Source organism: Schistocerca gregaria, chromosome 3 (genome assembly GCF_023897955.1).
Source record: "Schistocerca gregaria isolate iqSchGreg1 chromosome 3, iqSchGreg1.2, whole genome shotgun sequence".
NCBI lineage: Eukaryota > Metazoa > Arthropoda > Insecta > Orthoptera > Acrididae > Schistocerca > Schistocerca gregaria.
Genome location: NC_064922.1, coordinates 565,279,684 through 565,301,865, shown reverse-complemented (window position 1 = coordinate 565,301,865; position 22,182 = coordinate 565,279,684). Strand labels below are relative to the sequence as shown.

The 22,182-nt window shown below is 39.6% G+C and overlaps 1 protein-coding gene across 1 annotated transcript in view; it reads left to right on the top strand.

Annotated features, from left to right (window-relative positions):
- The window catches only part of LOC126356066 (copine-8-like), a 193,129-nt gene that overhangs the window by 107,439 nt on the left and 63,508 nt on the right, over positions 1-22,182 (top strand). The window contains exon 7 of the mRNA XM_050006765.1: positions 9,744-9,879. Coding sequence (XP_049862722.1) covers positions 9,744-9,879 — 136 coding nt within the window. The remainder of the gene's footprint in view (positions 1-9,743; positions 9,880-22,182) is intronic.

Sequence of the window (22,182 nt, the reverse complement as noted above, 5' to 3'; positions counted from 1 at the left end):
GGGGTAGTAGTAAACAACAAAAACAATGAGAAGCAAGAAATAGAGGTAAGGATCAAAGCCTCATCCAGAGCACCATACTCAGTTAACAAACTACTGTCACCTAAAATTTTTTCAAGGTGAACAGAAGTAAGAATGTATAAAACGATAATCAGACTAGTATTACTATATGAAGCAGAAATATGGAGAACAGATAAATAAACAGAGAGAAAGATAAAAGTTTTTGAAAATAAAATCCTGCATAAGATATTTCGACCAATCTATGAGGGAGGAGAATGGCAGAGAAGAAAGAACAGGGAGCTATACAGTTGTGGAAGCCAAGACAAGAAGACTAAGATGGGCCAGCCGTATCTATAGGAGAGAACAGAGAGAGAAGTCTCAGAGAATAAATTGTAAGGATGAAGACCTCCAGACAGGCCGAAAATGAGGTGGAGAGACCAGGTTGCCAAGGACCTCCAGGTACTAGGAGCAAGGAACGAAGATGCCGAAGACTGAATACTGTGGAAAAGGGCACTTGACAAGGCCAGAAACTGACTGCAGTTTGTGGGGCCAGGAGAGTAAGAAGAGTAAGGAAATAAGTTAAATGTTGTATCACTCTTTAAGTGGTGTGATAAGTCCTGGACTCTGTTGCTCCAGAGCTTAGAAAATAAAACAGGAGAGATGGATGTTCGTACATGAGTGTAAATGACGCATCACCCCTTACTCAGTCGCATCATATGCGGCATGGTACTGGTAATTGGCTGCTTGGGCAGCTAAATGCCAAAAGCATCCAGCCTGACCAAAGCAATACCCATTCCATCCCGGTGATTTCCATGTGATCACCAGGGCACCCTTTAGGGTAAATTCATCCAAAGTAAAAAAAGAAAATGCAGAGCTACAGAATAAATATAGTTACTGTAAAAACAGCTACTGCAGTGTGATTAAATTTGCTTGATAGTTAACGTCTGTTACTTGCTGCTACAGCTTTCCCACACCAGCTAATACTCAGTTATGAAATGGCGTTAACATGTTAACATGGAACACCTTGGCTGCCATGAGGTATGTCAGAAAAGCGAGATGCTCTTTAGACAGTTGATTTTAACTAACAACTGACTGAACTGCACAAGATGACATGTTTTGTAGCCCTGAATTTCAACTCGTGTCCTAAACTAACCACAGCCTTGTGATGTGCGATGTATATGAGAAAATGACAGTCAACAATCTGTGGAAAACTAAAATCATGATCGCTTTGTTCAAGGCGATTAAAGCTAATGTCTGTGAGCAAACTCAAGATAGAAAAAATTCAAATTTCAGCACTAAGAGCAAACTGTAATTTATCTTTCTCACTAGTTACCAGAAACTATCGGTACACTAACTACATGAGCTTCCATGTTACCAACTGATGAGCAATCCCATTGGCACATTGCTGCACATTATAGGTGACACAGGTAGATTCCAAATGAAAAAAATAATCATAGGAAAAAAATACAAGCAAATAAAAGACAACACAGTGATGAAAATGACATAACAAAGAAATAAAATTAAAAAAATTACTTTCAAATCAATTAATTGAATGAAAATAATGATCAGACACTTTTGATTAAATCCAAAAAAATTTTTAAAAAAATCTGTTATTTGACAAGATTTGAACCCATGACCTTTTACATATGAGGTATATGCCAACCATTACGCTACGACACGACACTACAGTTTGCAGGTATATTTATAACTTTGGTTCTCCGGTCGCAGTGATGAATTGCAGCCTTCAGAATTCAGCTTCACATAATATCATATGAAGCTTATCTAATGTAAGCCGATCTCTGTGATTATGATAAGTGTATATGTGATGTTGAATTGTTTCATGTTTGGAAGTGTCTGGTAGTGTTTGGTTAGTGCATTGGGTGAAACATAAGTATTAAATTAGCATCATTGTGTATGTATGTTGTTTTTGGTCTGTTTATAATGTATTATTAAATACAAAATAAAAGTGCCAGTCCCATGATCAAGATCCAAGCACATCAAGAAAGAATGCTGGACAAGGAATTGTACGTGAACTGACCAATTGTTGTGGTAGTCTGGCAACAGCAATCCATTTGGGCTTGATGTTGAGTGCTGTGAAGCATGTAAAATGTAAATGTCATGTGACTAGGGCCTCCCGTTGGGTAGACCGTTCACCAGGTGCAAGTCTTTTGATTTGACGCCACTTCAGCGACTTGTGCGTCGACGGGGATGAAATATGAAGTGTCAACAATCAAGAAATTTTAAATGGTCTCAGTATAACAAACTAATGCAGCTTGGACAAAGCCAAAGGTATTGAAAATGCATTTAGTGTCTTCCATCAAAACATAAGAAGCCATCTAAATAAAAAGAATGAACTTCTCATATCCATTTAGGAAAAGGAAAGGATGGAGGAAATTTTGGCAGACTTGTGCATATCAGAACACCAAATGCATATCATTTGAATTGAACAGTGTCATCTGGATGAATAAAAACTAAATCATACCACTGAAGAACCAAGAAGAAAAAGGGGAAGGGGTTTCATATTACGTACAAAATGGAACTAAGTCCCAGGACCATCAGCTTAGCAAATGTGCTCAATAGCTGTTTGAAAGCTGTGCCACAATAGTGGATCAGGTAACACTCAACCTTGTAGTACTGACAATTAACAGGTCACCAGCAGGAGATATCTTAAGCTTCATAAACTGGCTATAAATTGCTCTAATAAGGCTATGTAGATTTAATTGGAGAACCTTTTTTATGGAGATAGGCAAACCACCTCTAATGAAAGACCTAATCACTCCTTTCAAGCCTTTTAAAAGTGTTTGAGAAAGTGACGTATGATAGAATACTGATTTGTGTAACTGAGGAGAATTAACTGCCTCTCAGTTTGTCTTTTGTAAACTATTCTCCACAGAAAAATCAGTGCAAGACCTCCCAAATGAAATGCTAGCAGAGCTAAACAAGAAAAAATATCCGGTTGGTATATTCTGTGTCTTTCCCAAACACTTTGATTCACAAAATTGTACTTGGCAAACAAAAGCATTATCACATTAATGGCATCCACTTACATGAATAGAATATTATTGTCATAACTAAAGCAGAGTGTCACATTAACAGATTGTCTCTCAACCATGAAACTAATATCAGAAGGCAGTAGTTTCCAACTTTCATAAATGACCTTCCAGTGACTTTAAGGGATGGTTCAAAATTTGCAATAGTTGTTGATCATATAAGTATACTAATCAAGGGTCCAAACTCAGCCATAGCATACATAGCTTGGATGATACTTGGCAACACCTTCAATTGGTTCACTGGTAAGTGTGTAAGTTAAGTCTTAATCTATTCATGACTCATCTTATGCCATTTCAGGCCAGCAATAATGATCAGTTAACACCATAAGTAGACATTAATCATCATATGGTAAATGACATGCAGTGTCTGGGATTCCTAGGTGTCCAGCTACATCATCATCATCATCATTTAAGACTGATTGTGCCTTTCAGCATTCAGTCTGGAGCATAGTCCCCCTTATAAAATTCCTCCATGATCCCCTATTCCGTGCTAACATTGGTGCCTCTTCTGATGTTAAGACTATTACTTCAAAATCATTCTTAACCGAATCCAGGTACCTTCTCCTTGGTCTGCCCCGACTCCTCCTACCCTCTACTGCTGAACCCATGAGTCTCTTGGGTAATCTTGCTTCTCCCATGCATGTAACATGACCCCACCATCTAAGCCTATTCGCCCTGACTGTTACATCTGTAGAGTTCATTCCCAGTTTTTCTTCGATTTCCTCATTGCGGACACCCTCCTGCCATTGTTCCCATCTACTAGTACCTGCAGTCCTCCTAGCTACTTTCATACCCGTAACCCCAACCTTATTGATAAGGTACCCTGAATCCACCCAGCTTTCGCTCCCATACAACAAAGTTGGTCAAAAGATTGAACAGTGCACAGATAACTTAGTCTTGGTACTGACTTCCTTCTTGCAGAAGAGAGTAGATCGTAGCTGAGCACTCACTGCATTAGCTTTGCTACACCTCGCTTCCAGTTCTTTCACTATGTTTCCATCCTGTGAGAATATGCATCCCAATTACTTGAAACTGTCCACCTGTTCTAACTTAGTTCCTCCTATTTGGCACTCAATCCCTTTATATCTCTTTCCCACTGACATTACTTTCGTTTTGGAGATGCTAATCTCATACCGTAGTCCTTACATTTCTGATCTAGCTCTGAAATATTACTTTGCAAACTTTCAATAGAATCTGCCATCACAACTAAGTCATCCAAATATGCAAGACTGCTTATTTTGTGTTCACCTATCTTAACCTCACCCAGCCAGTCTATTGTTTTCAACATAAGCTCCATATATAATATGAACAACAGTGGAGACAGGTTGCAGCCTTGTCTTACCCCTGAAACTACTCTGAACCATGAACTCAATTTACTGTCAACTCTAACTGCTGCCTGACTATCCGTGTAAAGACCTTTAATTGCTTGCAAAAGTTTTGTCTCCTATTCCATAATCTCGTAGAACAGACAATAACTTCCTCCTAGGAACCCGGTCATATGCCTTTTCTAGATCTATAAAGCATAGATACAATTCCCTGTTCCATTCATAACACTTCTCCATTATTTGCCATAAGCTAAAGATCGGGTCCTGAAAACCTCTAAGAGGCCTAAACCCACACTGATTTTCATCCAATTTGTCCTCAACTAATCTCGCACTTTTCTTTCAACAATACCTGAGAAGATTTTACCCACAACACTGATTAAAGAGATACCTCTGTAGTTGTTACAATTTTTTCTGTTTCCATGTTTAAAGGTTGGAGTGATTACTGCTTTTGTCCAGTCTGATGGAACCTGTCCCGACTCCCAGGCCATTTCAATTATCCTGTGTAGCCATTTAAGACCTGACATTCCACTGTATTTGACGAGTTTCGGCTTAATTTCATCCACCCCAGCTGCTTTATTACACTGCAATCGATTGACCATTTTCACCACCTCCTCAAATGTGATCCTATTTCCATCATCATTCCTATCCCACTCTGCATCGAACTCTGATCGTATTTTCACCTACATTGAGCAACTCTTCAAAATATTCCCTCCATCTGCCCAAGGAATCCACAGGATTCACAAGCAGTTTTCCTGACCTGTGCAAAATACTTGACATTTCCTTCTTACCTCCCTTTCGAAGACTGCTAATTACACTCCAAAATGGTTTTCCAGCAGCTTGACCCAAAATCTCCAACCTGTTTCCAAAGTCTTCCCAAGATTTCTTCTTGGTTGCTGTAATTATCTGTTTGGCTTTGTTTGTTTCTTCAACATAACTTTCTCTGTCTACCTGAGTTCTGGTATGTAGCCATTTTTGATATGCCTTCTTTTTCCTTTTACAGGCTGCCTTGACTGTATCATTCTGCCAAGCTGTTTGCTTCATCCTACCTTTACACACTACTGTTCCAAGACATTCTTTAGCCACTTCTAGTATTGTGTCCCTGTACCTTGTCCATTTCTTTTCCAATGACTGTAATTGACTACATTCAACTAACTGGCACCTTTCTGAGATCATTGTTATGTACTTGTGCCTAATTTCCTTATCCTGAAGTTTCTCCACTCGTATCCTCCTACATATGGACCTGACCTCCTGCACTTTCGGCCTCACAATACCAATTTCGCTGCAGATTAAATAATGATCAGTGTCATCAAAGAATCCCCTGAATACACGTGTGTCCCTCACAGCCTTCCTGAATTCCTGATCTGTTATTATATAGTCAATGACAGATCTGGTTCCCCTGCCTTCCCAAGTATACCGGTGAATGTTCTTATGTTTAAAAAAGGAGTTTGTGATTACTAAGCCCATACTGGCACAGAAATCCAAGAGTTGTTTCCCGTTTCTATTGGCCTCCATATCCTCTCCAAATTTACCCATAACCTTTTCATACCCTTCTGTCCGATTTCCAATCCTGGCATTAAAATCACCCATGAGCAGAACACTGTCCTTGTCCTTTACTCTAACAACTACATCACTGAGTGCATCATAAAAACTATCTATCTTATCTTGATCTGTCCCTTCACAATGCGAATATACTGACACAATCCTAATTTTCTTGCTAGACACTGTCCAGCTACATAACAAGTTAAAATGGAGTCAGTACTTAGATAAATAGGTAAAGAAGCTCAGTTCAGTGTGTTTATACCTACAGATGCCTCTCTCATGTTATGGTGGCATAAGGACAAATTGTATGCTTGTTTTTGCATATTTTCTCTCCTGGTTGTCCAGATTGTTTATTCAGCAGAAGTAAGCAATAAGAGCATGGTGTACAGAAAATAACTACATGTTTTGTATGTTTTTAATGAACTTGGAATTCTTACAGTTGTTTCACAATTTGTTTAGTCAGTTACAGTTTTTGCCGCTAATAATAAAATTAGTTTCAACTGAATTGTGATTTACACAGTTAGAAACAGAAATAATGTTCATGTAAACTTTGTTCATTGCCTAGGGTTGAGAATGGAGTTAAATGCTCTGATGTGAAGGTATTCAGCAAGCTTCCATTTAACACAAAGCAAGAAATTTGGAATCCCTACCAGTTCAAAAGAAAGTTTTAAACATACCCATTAGCCACTCTTCATAAAAATTATCTGAATATCGAAGGATATGAAAAGTTTTGTTAGCTTCATGGTAAATAGGACTGTTTATTGCAGAGTTGCATGACAAGTAGTAATGTGCTGTAAATAAGGATGAAGAACACCATTGGGGTCAATTAATATTAAGCTACGAATAACAGATAAATGGCAACTGCACAGCGAAACTGAGGAGGCAACAGCTTTTTTCAAAGTAGTAGCTTTCTTCCTAATTGACTTGATTTAATTTAGCCATCGTGAGCATGAATAGCACTAATCACTATAGTAATATTTTGCTGTTAGTACAGTACATGGAGTAGGTTTCTGTGAGTTCCTCATCTTTCGTTAATACGTATGTTAACTCGTTCCAGATCCCTGAATGTTCTCCTCGTTGATGGTATCTATCAAAAATGATAAATGAATGAATGAAGCCAGATAAATTTTCCAAAATATGCTATTAACTTTCACAGAAACATGTGTAGTGTTTTTCCTGCTTTCACATTTTTATTCAATTTGACACAAATATTTAAACAATGGAAAGTACAGGTTCAAATATCAACAATAGTATGAAAGAATAGGTTGCTACTCAATTTAAAGATGACACACTCAGTAGCAGACAGGCATGACGAAACTACTGTTACGTGTAAGCTTTTAACCGAAGCCTTCTTCAGAAAAGAAAATGCACATACAAGCAAGCACACCTCACACACATGACACTCATCGCAACTATCTCTGGCCATATTGTGACTAAAACGTGTTCAGTGGGAGCAACAATCTAGAATGGGTGTGGGTAAGGGGGAGGGATAGCAGGGTAAATTGGATGAAGAGGAATTAATGCTGCCTGGCGGAGGTACTGGAGGTGGCAGGACATGGCACATCATCAGGAAGTTGTGGTTGAGGGAGAAAAGGGAAAAACAGAGAGCAGGAGAGGAGCAGAGAAGAGGGAAAGACAATTGGGTGCACTGGCAGAGAGCAGCACACGATGAGCGTGTGGGGAAGAGGACAGAGGGGACGGAAACAGTTGGGTGGAGAGAAGAGTGACAGTAGGTTGAGACCAGGATGATTTTGTGTGCAGGGATGATTACAATTATCAGCAGGAAGAATTTGAGGTATGAGATACTATACCAACAATCTGCAGGGTTAGGTAGCTGTGTGTTGTACATGGACAAGACTGTTGATACAGTGTGGCTTTGTATGTGTTCTGTTTGAAAGCTGTTGAAGAAACACAGGAAAGTAGAGAAAAAAGCGGATGCTGAGTAAACCAGCGACCAGCTGTCCCTATCCTTGCCACCCCTCCCCCCTCACCCAACTATTTCCACCCCCTCTATGTTGTCACCTCCTCACAGTTCACCTCTCCTCACACTTATTGTGCTCTCTACCAGTGCATCCAACAGTATTTCACCTTCTGCTACCCATTTTTCCTCCCTTCTTCCTCCCTTCTCCCTCCCTGTAGCCTCACAGCACTGATCCTGGCAGCCATGTTCTTCCACCTTCAGCCCTGCATGCTCCACCCGGCAGTGCTGATTCCTCTTCACCCAATCATACCCTACTATCCCTCCCCCTTCCCTACCCCATTCCAGATCACTGACCCCATTCAATATGTTTCAGTTGCACTCCGGCTGGAGCAGCTGGAGGTAGTGAATGTGTGTGTGTGTGTGTGTGTGTGTGTGTGTGTGTGCGCGTGTGTGTGTGTGTGTGTGTGAGAGAGAGAGAGAGAGAGAGAGAGAGAGAGAGAGAGAGAGAGAGAGAGAGAGAGAGAGAGAGAGAGGGGGGGGGGGGGGGGGGGGATTACACTTGGTTGTGTTAATGTGTGGGTTCTGAAGAACAGATTCGCTGAAAGCCTATATTCAACAGTCATTTCTTCATGCCTGTCTGCATCTCAATGTGACATCTTTACTGTAAGTAGCAACTATCCTCTTCTTCATATTGTGAACACCAGTATTTGCATCATGTGTAAAGACTAGTTTTCCCTTGGTAGCCAAAAACAGTGAATTATAGACACAATGTGAACACAGTAGTTTGGCCATAATCATACTCTGTGGAATGCTTATTGTAATTTCAGCATAATATTTACAATGAAACTACTATTTTACATGTTCGTTGGGTCTAGGCTTAAAAACCATAACACTGCAGTATAAGAACATAGAATCAAGTAAATTTTACTAGGAAGAAACATAAAACCAAGGAATTTTAGGATTGATCTTGTGGGTTTTTCACAGGGGCTATGAATTAATGATGTAGAATTGCGAAAAATGTAAAATCGGATAATTTGAAATCAAAGTATTACCCTTGTGTACAGAAATATAATTTTTTGGTGGCTACTGTTTTCAGTATATTTAGCAAACCATATTTAGATCTTCCAGTATGACAGCAGTAGAACTAATCACTTAGCATATTGTACATATGTTATATCAGACTGTTGTAGATCTGAATATGGTGTATTAAATAAACCAAATTGGTAATGACCAAAAGAATCTGAACTTGTGATTCTGACTGGCAATAAATAAATATTCTGAAACTTATTTAAGGCTGAAACTACATGCCAGGCCAGGATTCGAACCTGGAACCTTGCCTTGTGTCGAAACAAGGAATGACAATGATATTCTCCTAGGGAGATGTCTTTTTTAGCATTTTCTGTGGATCTCTCTGTGATAGACTTACAATCTTAATGTAAATTTCTGCATACTTTTTATGGTAATTAAACCAAGTATGTGCTGAATCAAATATTCCATAAACATTTATTATCTCTAATAGCAAAGAATGTAGTCTGTAAGTACCAAGACTTCTGTATCGCTGCTATTCTTTTGTTTACAATTGTTTAGAATTTTCATTATGAATGTTTAGAGTAGCCTTTTAGAAATTACTACACATCGCTAAGTGTCCCATTACTTCAGGGCTGACTGACAACCTTTTTCTCAAAATTTTTGAGAAATGATATGAGGAGACATACTGGCCAGTCAATATTGGCACTTGTGGAGTTGCCTGTCTTAAAGAAGGGCCTAATAATGGCGAACTACACCATTGTACCCGTAAATAAATAAATTGGAAATATGAAATTACCTCAGCTTTCAGAGTCCTAGAGGAATCTCCAGTATTGTGTTATAATTAAGAAGTAATGCAATTCTTTATTCTTTCTCATTCCTCAGGCAAAAAACCAGTCATACCAACATTCTGGAGAGGTGAGGCTTCTCCGTTATGAATACAAAAAAGTCTACTCTTTCCTTGATTATGTAAAAGAAGGAGGTACACAGCTGAATTGCACTATAGCCATAGATTTCACAGGTAAGAATGCAGCTGAGTAAATTGTTGCCTTGTTCTAGAGTGGGAATGAGAAATAATGTTCCCATGTGGTTTAATCTCATGTTAATAGAACGCTCAGATTTTGTTTTTTGGAAAGTGCATAACATACATGGCCTCCAAATAAAAACACAACAAGAATATCTGATCTGAAGAAGTACAAATAATCTGAAGTTCTTGTTGTCATAGATTCTGTTGTAATGCCACATGTTATAATGTCCAAGCAGACTTATTTAATAATTTACGTGACAAAAGATTTAATATCACTTAAAAAGGATACTTCAGAAATGTAAGCATGAAACAGTTTTTATGCTTTGCACAGGAACTCTGAATATTATATATTCTTCAGCTGATAAGGAAATAACGGAGGAAGGTGATAGTAGTAGTAGTAGTAGTAGTAGTTGTTGTTGTTGTTGTTGTTGTTGTTGTTGTCTTCAGTCCTGAGACTGGTTTGATGTAGCTCTCCATGCTACTCTATCCTGTGCAAGCTTCTTCATCTCCCAGTACCTACTGCAACCTACATCCTTATGAATCTGCTTATTGTATTCATCTCTTGGTCTCCCTCTACGATTTTTACCCTCCACGCTGCACTCCAATGCTAAATTTGTGATCCCTTGATGCCTCAGAACATGTCCTACCAACCGGTCCCTTCTTCTAGTCAAGTTGTGCCACAAACTTCTCCCCAATCCTATTCAATACCTCCTCATTAGTTACGTGATCTATCCACCTTATCTTCAGCATTCTTCTGTAACATCACATTTCAAAAGCTTCTATTCTCTTCTTGTCCAAACTAGTTATGGTCCATGTTTCACTTCCATACATGGCTACACTCCAAACAAATACTTTCAGAAACGACTTCCTGATACATAAATCTATATTCGATGTTAACAACTTTCTCTTCTTCAGAAACGCTTTCCTTGCCATTGCCAGTCTACATTTTATATCCTCTCTACTTCGACCATCATCAGTTATTTTACTTCCTAAATAGCAAAACTCCTGTACTACTTTAAGTGTCTCATTTCCTAATCTAATTCCCTCAGCATCACCCGATTTAATTTGACTGCATTCCGTTATCCTTGTTTTGCTTTTGTTAATGTTCATCTTATATCCTCCTTTCAAGACACTGTCCATTCCGTTCAACTGCTCTTCCAAGTCCTTTGCTGTCTCTGACAGAATTACAATATCATCTGCGAACCTCAAAGTTTTTACTTCTTCTCCATGAATTTTAATACCTACTCCAAATTTTTCTTTCGTTTCCTTTACTGCTTGCTCAATATACGGATTGAATAATATCGGGGAGAGGCTACAACCCTGTCTCACTCCTTTCCCAACCACTGCGTCCCTTTCATGCCCCTTGACTCTTATTACTGCCATCTGGTTTCTGTTCAAATTGTAAATAGCCTTTCGCTCCCTGTATTTTACCCCTGCCACCTTCAGAATTTGAAAGAGAGTATTCCAGTCAACATTGTCAAAAGCTTTCTCTAAGTCTACAAATGCTAGAAACGTAGGTTTGCCTTTTCTTAATCTTTCTTCTAAGTTAAGTCGTAAGGTCAGTATCGCCTCACGTGTTCCAACATTTCTACGAAATCCAAACTGATCTTCCCCGAGGTCAGCTTCTACTAGTTTTTCCATTCGTCTGTAAAGAATTCGTGTTAGTATTTTGCAGCTGTGGCTTATTAGACTGATTGTTCGGTAATTTTCACATCTGTCAGCACCTGCTTTCTTTGGGATTGGAATTATTATATTCTTCTTGTAGTTTGAGGATACTTCACCTGTCTCATACATTTTGCTCACCAGATGATAGAGTTTTGTCAGGACTGGTTCTCCCTAGGCCGTCAGTAGTTCTAATGGAATGTTGTCTACTCCCGGGGCCTTGTTTCAACTCAGGTCTTTCAGTGCTCTGTCAAACTCTTCACGCAGTATCTTATCTCCCATTTCGTCTTCATCTACATCCTCAAGTACATTGCCCTTGTATAAACCTTCTATATACTCTTTCCACGTTTCTGCCTTCCCTTCTTTGCTTAGAACTGGGTTGCCATCTGAGCTCTTGATATTCATACACGTGGTTCTCTTCTCTCCAAAGGTCTCTTTAATTTTCCTGTAGGCGGTATCTATCTTACCCCTAGTGAGATAAGCTTCTACATCCTGATATTTGTCCTCTAGCCATCCCTGCTTAGCCATTTTGTACTTCCTGTCGATCTCATTTTTGAGACGTTTGTATTCCTTTTTGCCTTCTTCATTTATTACATTTTTATATTTTCTCCTTTCATCAATTAAATTCAATATTTCTTCTGTTACCCAAGGATTTCTAGCAGCCCTCGTCTTTTTACCTACTTTATCCTCTGCTGCCTTCACGACTTCATCCCTCAGAGCTACCCATTCTTCTTCTACTGTGTTTCTTTCCCCCATTCCAGTCAATTGTTCCCTTATGCTCTCCTTGAAACTCTGTACAACCTCTGGTTCTTTCAGCTTATCCAGATCCCATGTCCTTAAATTCCCACCTTTTTGCAGTTTCTTCAATTTTAATCTGTGGTTCATAACCAATAGATTGTGGTCAGAGTCCACAGCTGCCCCTGGAAATGTCCTACAATTTAAAACCTGATTCCTAAATCTCTGCCTTACCATTATATAATCTATTCGATACCTTTTAGTATCTCCAGGATACAACCTTCTTTTATGATTCTTGAACCAAGTGTTAGCTATGATTAAGTTATGCTCTGTGCAAAATTTACCAGACGGCTTCCTCTTTCATTTCTTAGCCCCAATCCATAATCACTTACTATATTTCCTTCTCTCCCTTTACCTACTGACAAATTCCAGTCACCCATGACTATTAAATTTTCGTCTCCCTTCACTACCTGAAAAATTACTTTTATTTCATCATACATTTCATCAATTTCTTCATCATCTGCAGAGCTAGTTGGCATATAAACTTGTACTACTGTAGTAGGCATGGGCTTTGTGTCTATCTTGGCCACAATAATGCGTTCACTATGCTGTTTGTAGTAGCTTACCCGCATTCCTATTTTTTATTCATTGTTAAACCTACTCCTGCATTACCCTTATTTGATTTTGTATTTATAACCCTGTATTCACCTGACCAGAAGTCTTGTTCCTCCTGCCACCAAACTTCACTAATTCCCACTATATCTAACTTTAACCTATACATTTCCGTTTTTAAATTTTCTAACCTACCTGCCCGATTAAGGGATCTGACATTCCACGCTCCGATCCGTAGAACGCCAGTTTTCTTTCTCCTGATAACGACGTCCTCCTGAGGTGATAGTATAAATCGTAAATTTGAAGGTTGTATCACTGCCTTTAGTGTCTTCACATTACACCTGTTGTAAAGTTTAATGATACAAGCAAATTTTAGAACAGTACTGATAGAAAAAATCAAACTTTAGAATTGTACTGGTAGAAAACAGTTAATATCATTTATGAAGCATATTAAGCTTCATACTCACCTACAGAAAATGAATTATAGTGAATGTATTTGTGTGTTGATATTTTCTCCTGTTTGGGAATGTGTTTCATGTGTACAATTTTCTGTTTGTCATTCTTACTACAATTCAACAACTCTGCTTCATCCACTATTTATGATGGCGCAATCTTTCTGATAAAGTTTTATTTCAGTGCTGCTATTTTTATTTGTTTAGCATAGTCTTACAAGTCACATACTTTTCTTAAAACCTTTCACTGTTTTCATGTATCCTCTTATTGAACCTCTCAGTCATCTCTTTCCTTCATTAATGACATTTTTTTGGCCTGGTGCACGTCTTTCGCACAGTTGCTTCCTTCCTCCACATTTAAGCTTTCTTGTACATAGTTATTACACTTTCTGCCTTAAAATGTATGTTCTCTTGTAAGTATTCCCTGGGTGATCTGTAGTACATGCTATTCTAATGCATGTATTTATGAGTGCTACCAATTTGTAACTATTTAAAAGCTCAGCATATTGCTTTGCATGAAATTGATTGCAGCTGATACCTTAAATTTCTTGATTCCTTTAAGAAGAAATCCATATTTACTCATACCATTAGGAAATGGTTTTCAGACACTTGTACATTTCTGCTCTCATTTCTTTTTTACTTTCACGGTGAAATTAGTTTAGCATCAAGTGGTGAGTCACATTTAGTACTGTAAAGTATTCCTTAAATTTCATTTCATTTCATTTTTTAATAAATTTACGCTAACTATTGTTTCTCAGTGGTGCACAAATGGCCTAAGATCATTTTTTTCTTCACAGGAGGAACTTTATTGAGATCATCTCCTTGGTAAAGTATTTATTTCTGCTATTGATGTTTTAGAGAGCTTAAAGATGTTGCTGTTAGAGCTTTGTAGATGGTAGTTTAAATGCACTGAGTTGCATCTCTGGAGGTGGTTGTCTTGAGACGTAAACATGGTACTTTTCCTAAATAATTCCCATTTAACTGTAATTTTGTGGGATATATGCTATATACCTGTTGCCAAAAACAGTTTGTGTCGTCTGGAACTTCAGTTTCATGATATGTTGGTATCTCCCTTCTTGAATGGTGGCCACAGTAACAGTTTTATGAAATAATATACATTTTTGTCAATATTATATCTAAAAACAAAGAAGATGTAACTTACCATATGAAAGCGCTGCCAGGTTGATAGACACACAAACAAACACAAACATACACATAAAATTCAAGCTTTTGCAACCAACGGTTGCTTTATCAGGAAAGAGGGAAGGAGAGGGAAAGACGAAAGGATGTGGGTTTTAAGGGAGAGGGTAAGGAGTCATTCCAATCCCGGGAGCGGAAGTGAAGAAGTTGTGAGTCAGGATGAAGCTGGCTAAGGTAATGAGGAAAGAGGTTTTAGGTAGGGTGGCAGGTGATTGGTGTGAAAGAAAGTGCTCCATTGGAGGGAGGCCCTGGACGTGTGGAATATTTGTGTATAAGGAAGTGGCGTCAATGGTTACATGGATGGTTTCCAGGGGTAACAGATTTGGTAAGGATTCCAAGCGTTCGAGAAAATGGTTGGTGTCTTTGATGAAGGATGGTAGACTGCATGTCCCCACTCCACCAAGAGTGTCTTTCCGCCATCCACCTAACCTTCGTAACCTCTTAGTTCATCCCTATGAAATCCCCAAACCACCTCCCCTACCCTCTGGCTCCTACCCTTGTAACCGCCCCCAGTGTAAAACCTGTCCCATGCACCCTCCCACCACTACCTACTCCAGACCTGTAACGCGGAAGGTGTACACGATCAAAGGCAGAGCCACATGTGAAAGCACCCACGTGATTTACCAACTGACCTGCCTACACTGTGAAGCTTTCTATGTGGGAATGACCAGCAACAAACTGTCCATTCACATGAATGGACACAAGAAGACAGTGTTTGTTGGTAATGAGGATCACCCTGTGGCTAAACATGCCTTGGTGCACGGCCAGCACATCTTGGCACAGTGTTACACCGTCCGGGTTATCTGGATACTTCCCACTAACACCAACCTGTCAGAACTCCAGAGATGGGAACTTGCCCTTCAGTATATCCTCTCTTCCCGTTACCCACCAGGCCTCAATCTCCGCTAATTTCAAGTTGCCGCCGCTCATACCTCACCTGTCATTCAACATCTTTGCCTTTGTACTTTCGCCTCGACGGACATCTCTGCCCAAACTCTTTGCCTTTACAAATGTCGGCTTGTGTCTGTGTACGTGTGGATGGATATGTGTGTGTATGCGAGTGTATACCTGTCGTCCTATTCCCCTAAGGTAAGTCTTTCCGCTCCTGGGATTGGAATGACTCCTTACCCTCTCCCTTAAAACCCACATCCTTTCGTCTTTCCCTCTCCTTCCATCTTTCCTGGTGAAGCAATTGTTGGTTGCGAAAGCTTGAATTTTGCGTGTATGTTTGTGTTCGTTTGTGTGTCTATCAACCTGCCAGCGCTTTTGTTTGGTAAGTCACATCTTCTTCGTTTTTAGATATATTTTTCCTATGTTGAATGTTTCCCTCTATTATATTTTTGTCAATATTGTTTCATTTGAATCTTGGGAAAGTACACTCCGGGAAGCACAATATAAAATGAAATTTTGCTGTAATTTTACTGAAATGTTATGTTAATGCAGAAGTTTGTAGTACATGTTTACAGCCTAGCTGCATTACAATTGCAAGAAGTTTACTTATTATGTTGCTGCTGTCAGTGTTGTGAGTACACATTGGATTTCACCAGTTTTAAAAAGTCTTACACATTGGGAAACACACATACCTTTAACACATTCCACTGCTTCACTTCAACTGAGGAACAAGGAAGGAAAATGAGGTGTGGTCTAACACATTATTACAATGTTGTTGTTGTCTTCAGTCCTGAGACTGGTTTGATGCAGCTCTCCATGCTACTCTATCCTGTGCAAGCTGCTTCATCTCCCAGTACCTATTGCAACCTACATCCTTCTGAATCTGCTTAGTGTACTCATCTCTCGGTCTCCCTCTACGATTTTTACCCTCCACGCTGCCCTCCAGCGCTAAATTTGTGATCCCTTGATGCCTCAAAACATGTCCTACCAACCGATCCCTTCTTCTAGTCAAGTTGTGCCACAAACTTCTCTTCTCCCCAATCCTATTCAATACCTCCTCATTAGTTACGTGATCTATCCACCTTATCTTCAGTATTCTTCTGTAGCACCACATTTCGAAAGCTTCTATTCTCTTCTTGTCCAAACTAGTTATCGTCCATGTTTCACTTCCATACATGGCTACACTCCAAACAAATACTTTCAGAAACGACTTCCTGATACATAAATCTATATTCGATGTTAACAAATTTCTCTTCTTCAGAAACGCTTTCCTTGCCATTGCCAGTCTACATTTTATATCCTCTCTACTTCGACCATCATCAGTTATTTTACTTCCTAAATAGCAAAACTCCTTTACTACTTTAAGTGTCTCATTTCCTAATCTAATTCCCTCAGCATCACCCGATTTAATTTGACTACATTCCATTATCCTCGTTTTGCTTTTGTTAATGTTCATCTTATATCCTCCTTTCAAGACACTGTCCATTCCGTTCAACTGCTCTTCCAAGTCCTTTGCTGTCTCTGACAGAATTACAATGTCATCGGCGAACCTCAAAGTTTTTACTTCGTCTCCATGAATTTTAATACCTACTCCAAATTTTTCTTTTGTTTCCTTTACTGCTTGATCAATATACAGATTGAATAACATCGGGGAGAGGCTACAACCCTGTCTCACTCCTTTCCCAACCACTGCTTCCCTTTCATGCCCCTCGACTCTTATGACTGCCATCTGGTTTCTGTACAAATTATAAATAGCCTTTCGCTCCCTGTATTTTACCCCTGCCACCTTTAGAATTTGAAAAAGAGTATTCCAGTCAACATTGTCAAAAGCCTTCTCTAAGTCTACAAATGCTAGAAACGTAGGTTTGCCTTTTCTTAATCTTTCTTCTAAGGTAAGTCGTAAGGTCAGTATTGCCTCACGTGTTCCAACATTTCGACGGAATCCAAACTGATCCTCCCCGAGGTCTGCATCTACCAGTTTTTCCATTCGTCTGTAAAGAATTCGCGTTAGTATTTTGCAGCCGTGGCTTATTAAACTGATAGTTCGGTAATTTTCACATCTGTCAGCACCTGCTTTCTTTGGGATTGGAATTATTATATTCTTCTTGAAGTCTGAGGGTATTTCGCCTGTCTCATACATCTTGCTCACCAGCTGGTAGAGTTTTGTCATGACTGGCTCTCCCAAGGCCGTCAGTAGTTCTAATGGAATGTTGTCTACTCCGGGGGCCTTGTTTCGACTCAGGTCTTTCAGTGCTCTGTCAAACTCTTCACGCAGTATCGTATCTCCCATTTCGTCTTCATCTACATCCTCTTCTATTTCCATAATATTGTCCTCAAATACATCGCCCTTGTATAAACCTTCTATATACTCCTTCCACCTTTCTGCCTTCCCTTCTTTGCTTAGAACTGGGCTGCCATCTGAGCTCTTGATATTCATACACGTGGTTCTCTTCTCTCCAAAGGTCTCTTTAATTTTCCTGTAGGCAGTATCTACCTTACCCCTAGTGAGATAAGCTTCTACATCCTTACATTTGTCCTCTAGCCATCCCTGTTTAGCCATTTTGCACTTCCTGTCGATCTCATTTTTGAGACGTTTGTATTCCTTTTTGCCTGCTTCATTTACTGCATTTTTATATTTTCTCCTTTCATCAATTAAATTCAATATTTCTTCTGTTACCCAAGGATTTCTAGCAGCCCTCGTCTTTGTACCTACTTTATCCTCTGCTGCCTTCACTACTACATCCCTCAGAGCCACCCATTCTTCTTCTACTGTATTTCTTTCCCCTATTCCTGTCAATTGTTCCCTTATGCTCTCTTTGAAACTCTGTACAACCTCTGGTTCTTTCAGTTTATCCAGGTCCCATCTCCTTAATTTCCCACATTTTTGAAGTTTCTTCAGTTTTAATCTACAGGTCATAACCAATAGATTGTGGTCAGAGTCCACATCTGCCCCTGGAAATGTCTTACAACTTAAAACCTGGTTCCTAAATCTCTGTCTTACCATTATATAATCTATCTGATACCTTTTAGTATCTCCAGGGTTCTTCCACGTATACAACCTTCTTTCATGATTCTTAAACCAAGTGTTAGCTATGATTAAGTTGTGCTCTGTGCAAAATTCTACTAGGCGGCTTCCTCTTTCATTTCTTAGCCCCAATCCATATTCACCTACTATGTTTCCTTCTCTCCCTTTTCCTACACTCGAATTCCAGTCACCCATTACTATTAAATTTTCGTCTCCCTTCACTATCTGAATAATTTCTTTTATTTCATCGTACATTTCTTCAATTTCTTCATCATCTGCAGAGCTAGTTGGCATATAAACTTGTACTACTGTAGTAGGTGTGGGCTTCGTATCTATCTTGGCCACAATAATGCGTTCACTATGCTGTTTGTAGTAGCTTACCCGCATTCCTATTTTCCTATTCATTATTAAACCTACTCCTGCATTACCCCTATTTGATTTTGTGTTTATAACCCTGTAGTCACCTGACCAGAAGTCTTGTTCCTCCTGCCACCGAACCTCACTATTTCCCACTATATCTAACTTTAACCTATCCATTTCCCTTTTTAAATTTTCTAACCTACCTGCCCGATTAAGGGATCTGACATTCCACGCTCCGATCCGTAGAACGCCAGTTTTCTTTCTCCTGATAACGACATCCTCCTGAGTAGTCCCCGCCCGGAGATCCGAATGGGGGACTATTTTACCTCCGGAATATTTTACCCAAGAGGATGCCATTATCATTTAATCATACAGTAAAGCTGCATGTCCTCGGGAAAAATTACGGCTGTAGTTTCCCCTTGCTTTCAGCCGTTCGCAGTACAAGCACAGCAAGGCCGTTTTGGTTAATGTTGCAAGGCCAGATCAGTCAATCATCCAGACTGTTGCCCCTGCAACTACTGAAAAGGCTGCTGCCCCTCTTCAGGAACCACACGTTTGTCTGGCCTCTCAACAGATACCCCTCCGTTGTGGTTGCACCTACGGTACGGCCATCTGTATCGCTGAGGCACGCAAGCCTCCCCACCAACGGCAAGGTCCATGGTTCATGGGGGGAGGATTATTACAATATGCAAAGATAATTTTGGCAGTAAATTCCTATGAGAAGAATTGGTTAACCGTTTTGGAAAGGGTTATTTTGAGCTGAATTGTATTTGAGATTGAGGAATACTATTGTATGTCATCCTAAATAGTTGATGCACAATGATTTACACTCATCAGTCAGTAACTAAAATAATAAACTGTATTTGGTCTGTCATCATATGACATTTGTGTTTTGTGGAAATCTTGTATAGAATTAATCAGTCAGTTTGTACACATAAAGTGATGTTACATTGTTATACTATATGTAAACAGAAGAATCACTGCTAAAATTCAATACCAGAACCTTTTTTAGCAACAGTTCAGTAAGAAAAGTTGGAGAAAACCACATCAAATAATTACACAGTATGTATCTGCACTCTACTGTCGTAACAAAAGAGGTTAATTAGAAGTTCAGTAGTGCATCTGCCACACTTCCGCAAGCTTTCCTATTCTCTTTTCTGCAGACTCCATGGCTCTGTCTTTCAATGTGAAACTGCTCTTTAAACTTGTGTTTATGTTTTTCAGTGTCAGAATGTAGAAAGATATTTATGATAAATTTGTATCTTCCTTAATTGTCAAGTGTGTATGATGTGGAAACTTTTGAATAGATAGAAGATGTTACAAACTTATGCATCAACATAACAACACATGGCAGAATGTGATACGTAAAAACACATGAAAACTGTTACACAGTTTTTAGTTTTAATGGGTTTATTTGAGTTTTTGGTGTATGTCTGCTGAGTAGACATTTTAAGTATCTTTGTGTAGCTGTAACTGTGAGAGAGTTGTGTGTTATTTAGCTATAATGTAACTGGATAGGGAAAAAAATCTACTCACCTAGCTGCGGCAGGAGAACATGCATATGAAGGTACTAAAGTTTGAAGGCTTTTGGAACTGAAGTGTTGAATAGGAAGAAAGGGGGGAGGGGGTGAAGGAAAAGAACTCATGAGGTCTAGGGAAAGGGGTCAAGTTCAGAAAAGTCACCCAGAACCCCAGGTCAGGGGAGACTTGCCGGTCAGGATGAGAAGGAAAGACTGATTGTTGTGGACTGCTCTGGATGAGATTTGAAAATGTGAGACCTTAAAGATGTAAGATAGTGTAATATGCAATACAGAGATTACTGCCAAAACATCCTGCATGAGTTAAGGAGAGCAGAACACTAAGTGCTTTGTGCATTATCGAGGTGGGAGGGAAGCAGCAAAAAATAGACAGGTCAGAAATGAAAGATACAGAAAACAAAAAGGGAGTAAAGAAAGTAATAGTTACTGTGAAGATCTCCTGAGACCAAAGGAATTAACATAAGTTAAAGCCAGGTGGGTGGCAAGAACCAAGGTCATGTAGTGACAGTTTGCACCTGTGGAGTTCTGAGAAACTAGTGTATGGGGGAAGTATCCATAAGCATGTGTGGCTGAACATTGTTTCCATAACAGCTGGTAAATGACGTGTCATTTCACAGGTGGTTCACCCTTGGTAACATATAATTGCCAGGTACAGGGCTGATATAGGTGGTGGTAGGAGGGTGCATAGGGCAAGTATTACAGCAGGGACAGTCTCAGGGCTAGGAGCCATAGAGTATTGAGATAGGTGCAGAAGGAGCATAGGGTCTGACAAGGATATTATATAGATTGGGAGGTCGACAAAAAGCTATTCTAAGTGTGGTGGGCAAACTCTCGTACAGAATGGACCTCATTTCAGGGCATGATTTTAGGAAGTGACAGCTTTGTTGAAATAGCTGGATAGTATTGAGTGACAAGCGGGTACTCTTGAGTTGTTTTTTCGAGGGATCAGTAGGATCAAGATTGGATGTGATGGCCTGGGAAATCTGCCTTTGAACTAGGCTGATGGGGTAATTACATCCAGTGGACCTGTCTGCTTTTTTTCTATCCCTCTCCCACCTCTGTCACATACAGTGCTCTTAGCTTTGCACTCTTATTAACTCATGCTTGAAGTTTTGGCAGCAATCTCTGTCTTGCATATTAGGTATGTGAAGAGAGAATGGTGGTGTATTGCTGTGAAGATTGTGCATCTGAACAAACAGCCTTTGCATTCAAGCCAAACATATTTGTTTAGGTGCAAACTCTTTACAGCAATACTCAACCATTCTGACCTCGGCCTTCAGTGGACGTAATTACACCAACAGTCTAGTTCGAAATCAGGTTTCCCAGGCCATCATACCCAATCCTGGTGCTGCTGATCTACCAACCCCCCCCCCCCCCCCCGCAAAAAAAAAAAAAGAAGAAGAAGAAGAAGAAGAAGAAGGAGAGAGAGAGAGAGGAGTGCACCACTTGTCACTCAGTATTATCCTGGTCTTGACTGTATTAATTAGCTACTCTGCCAAGGTTATGGCTTCCTAAAATCATGCCCTAAAATGAGGTCCATTCTATCCAACATTTTGCCTACCCCACCTAGAACTGTTTTTTGGTTGCCCTCCCAACCTTTTTACTGCCCCCCTCCCACTTCTGTCACATACAGTGCTCTTAGCTTTCCACTCTTATTAACTCGTGCATGAAGTTTTGGGAGCAATCTCTGTCTTGCATATTACAGTGTCTTCCACCTTTAAGCTCTCAGGTTTTTAAATCTTGTCTGGTAAGTCTCTCCTGACCCAGGCTCCTGGGCAACTTTTCCAAACTGTAGTCCATTTCCTAGACTTCACCAGTACTC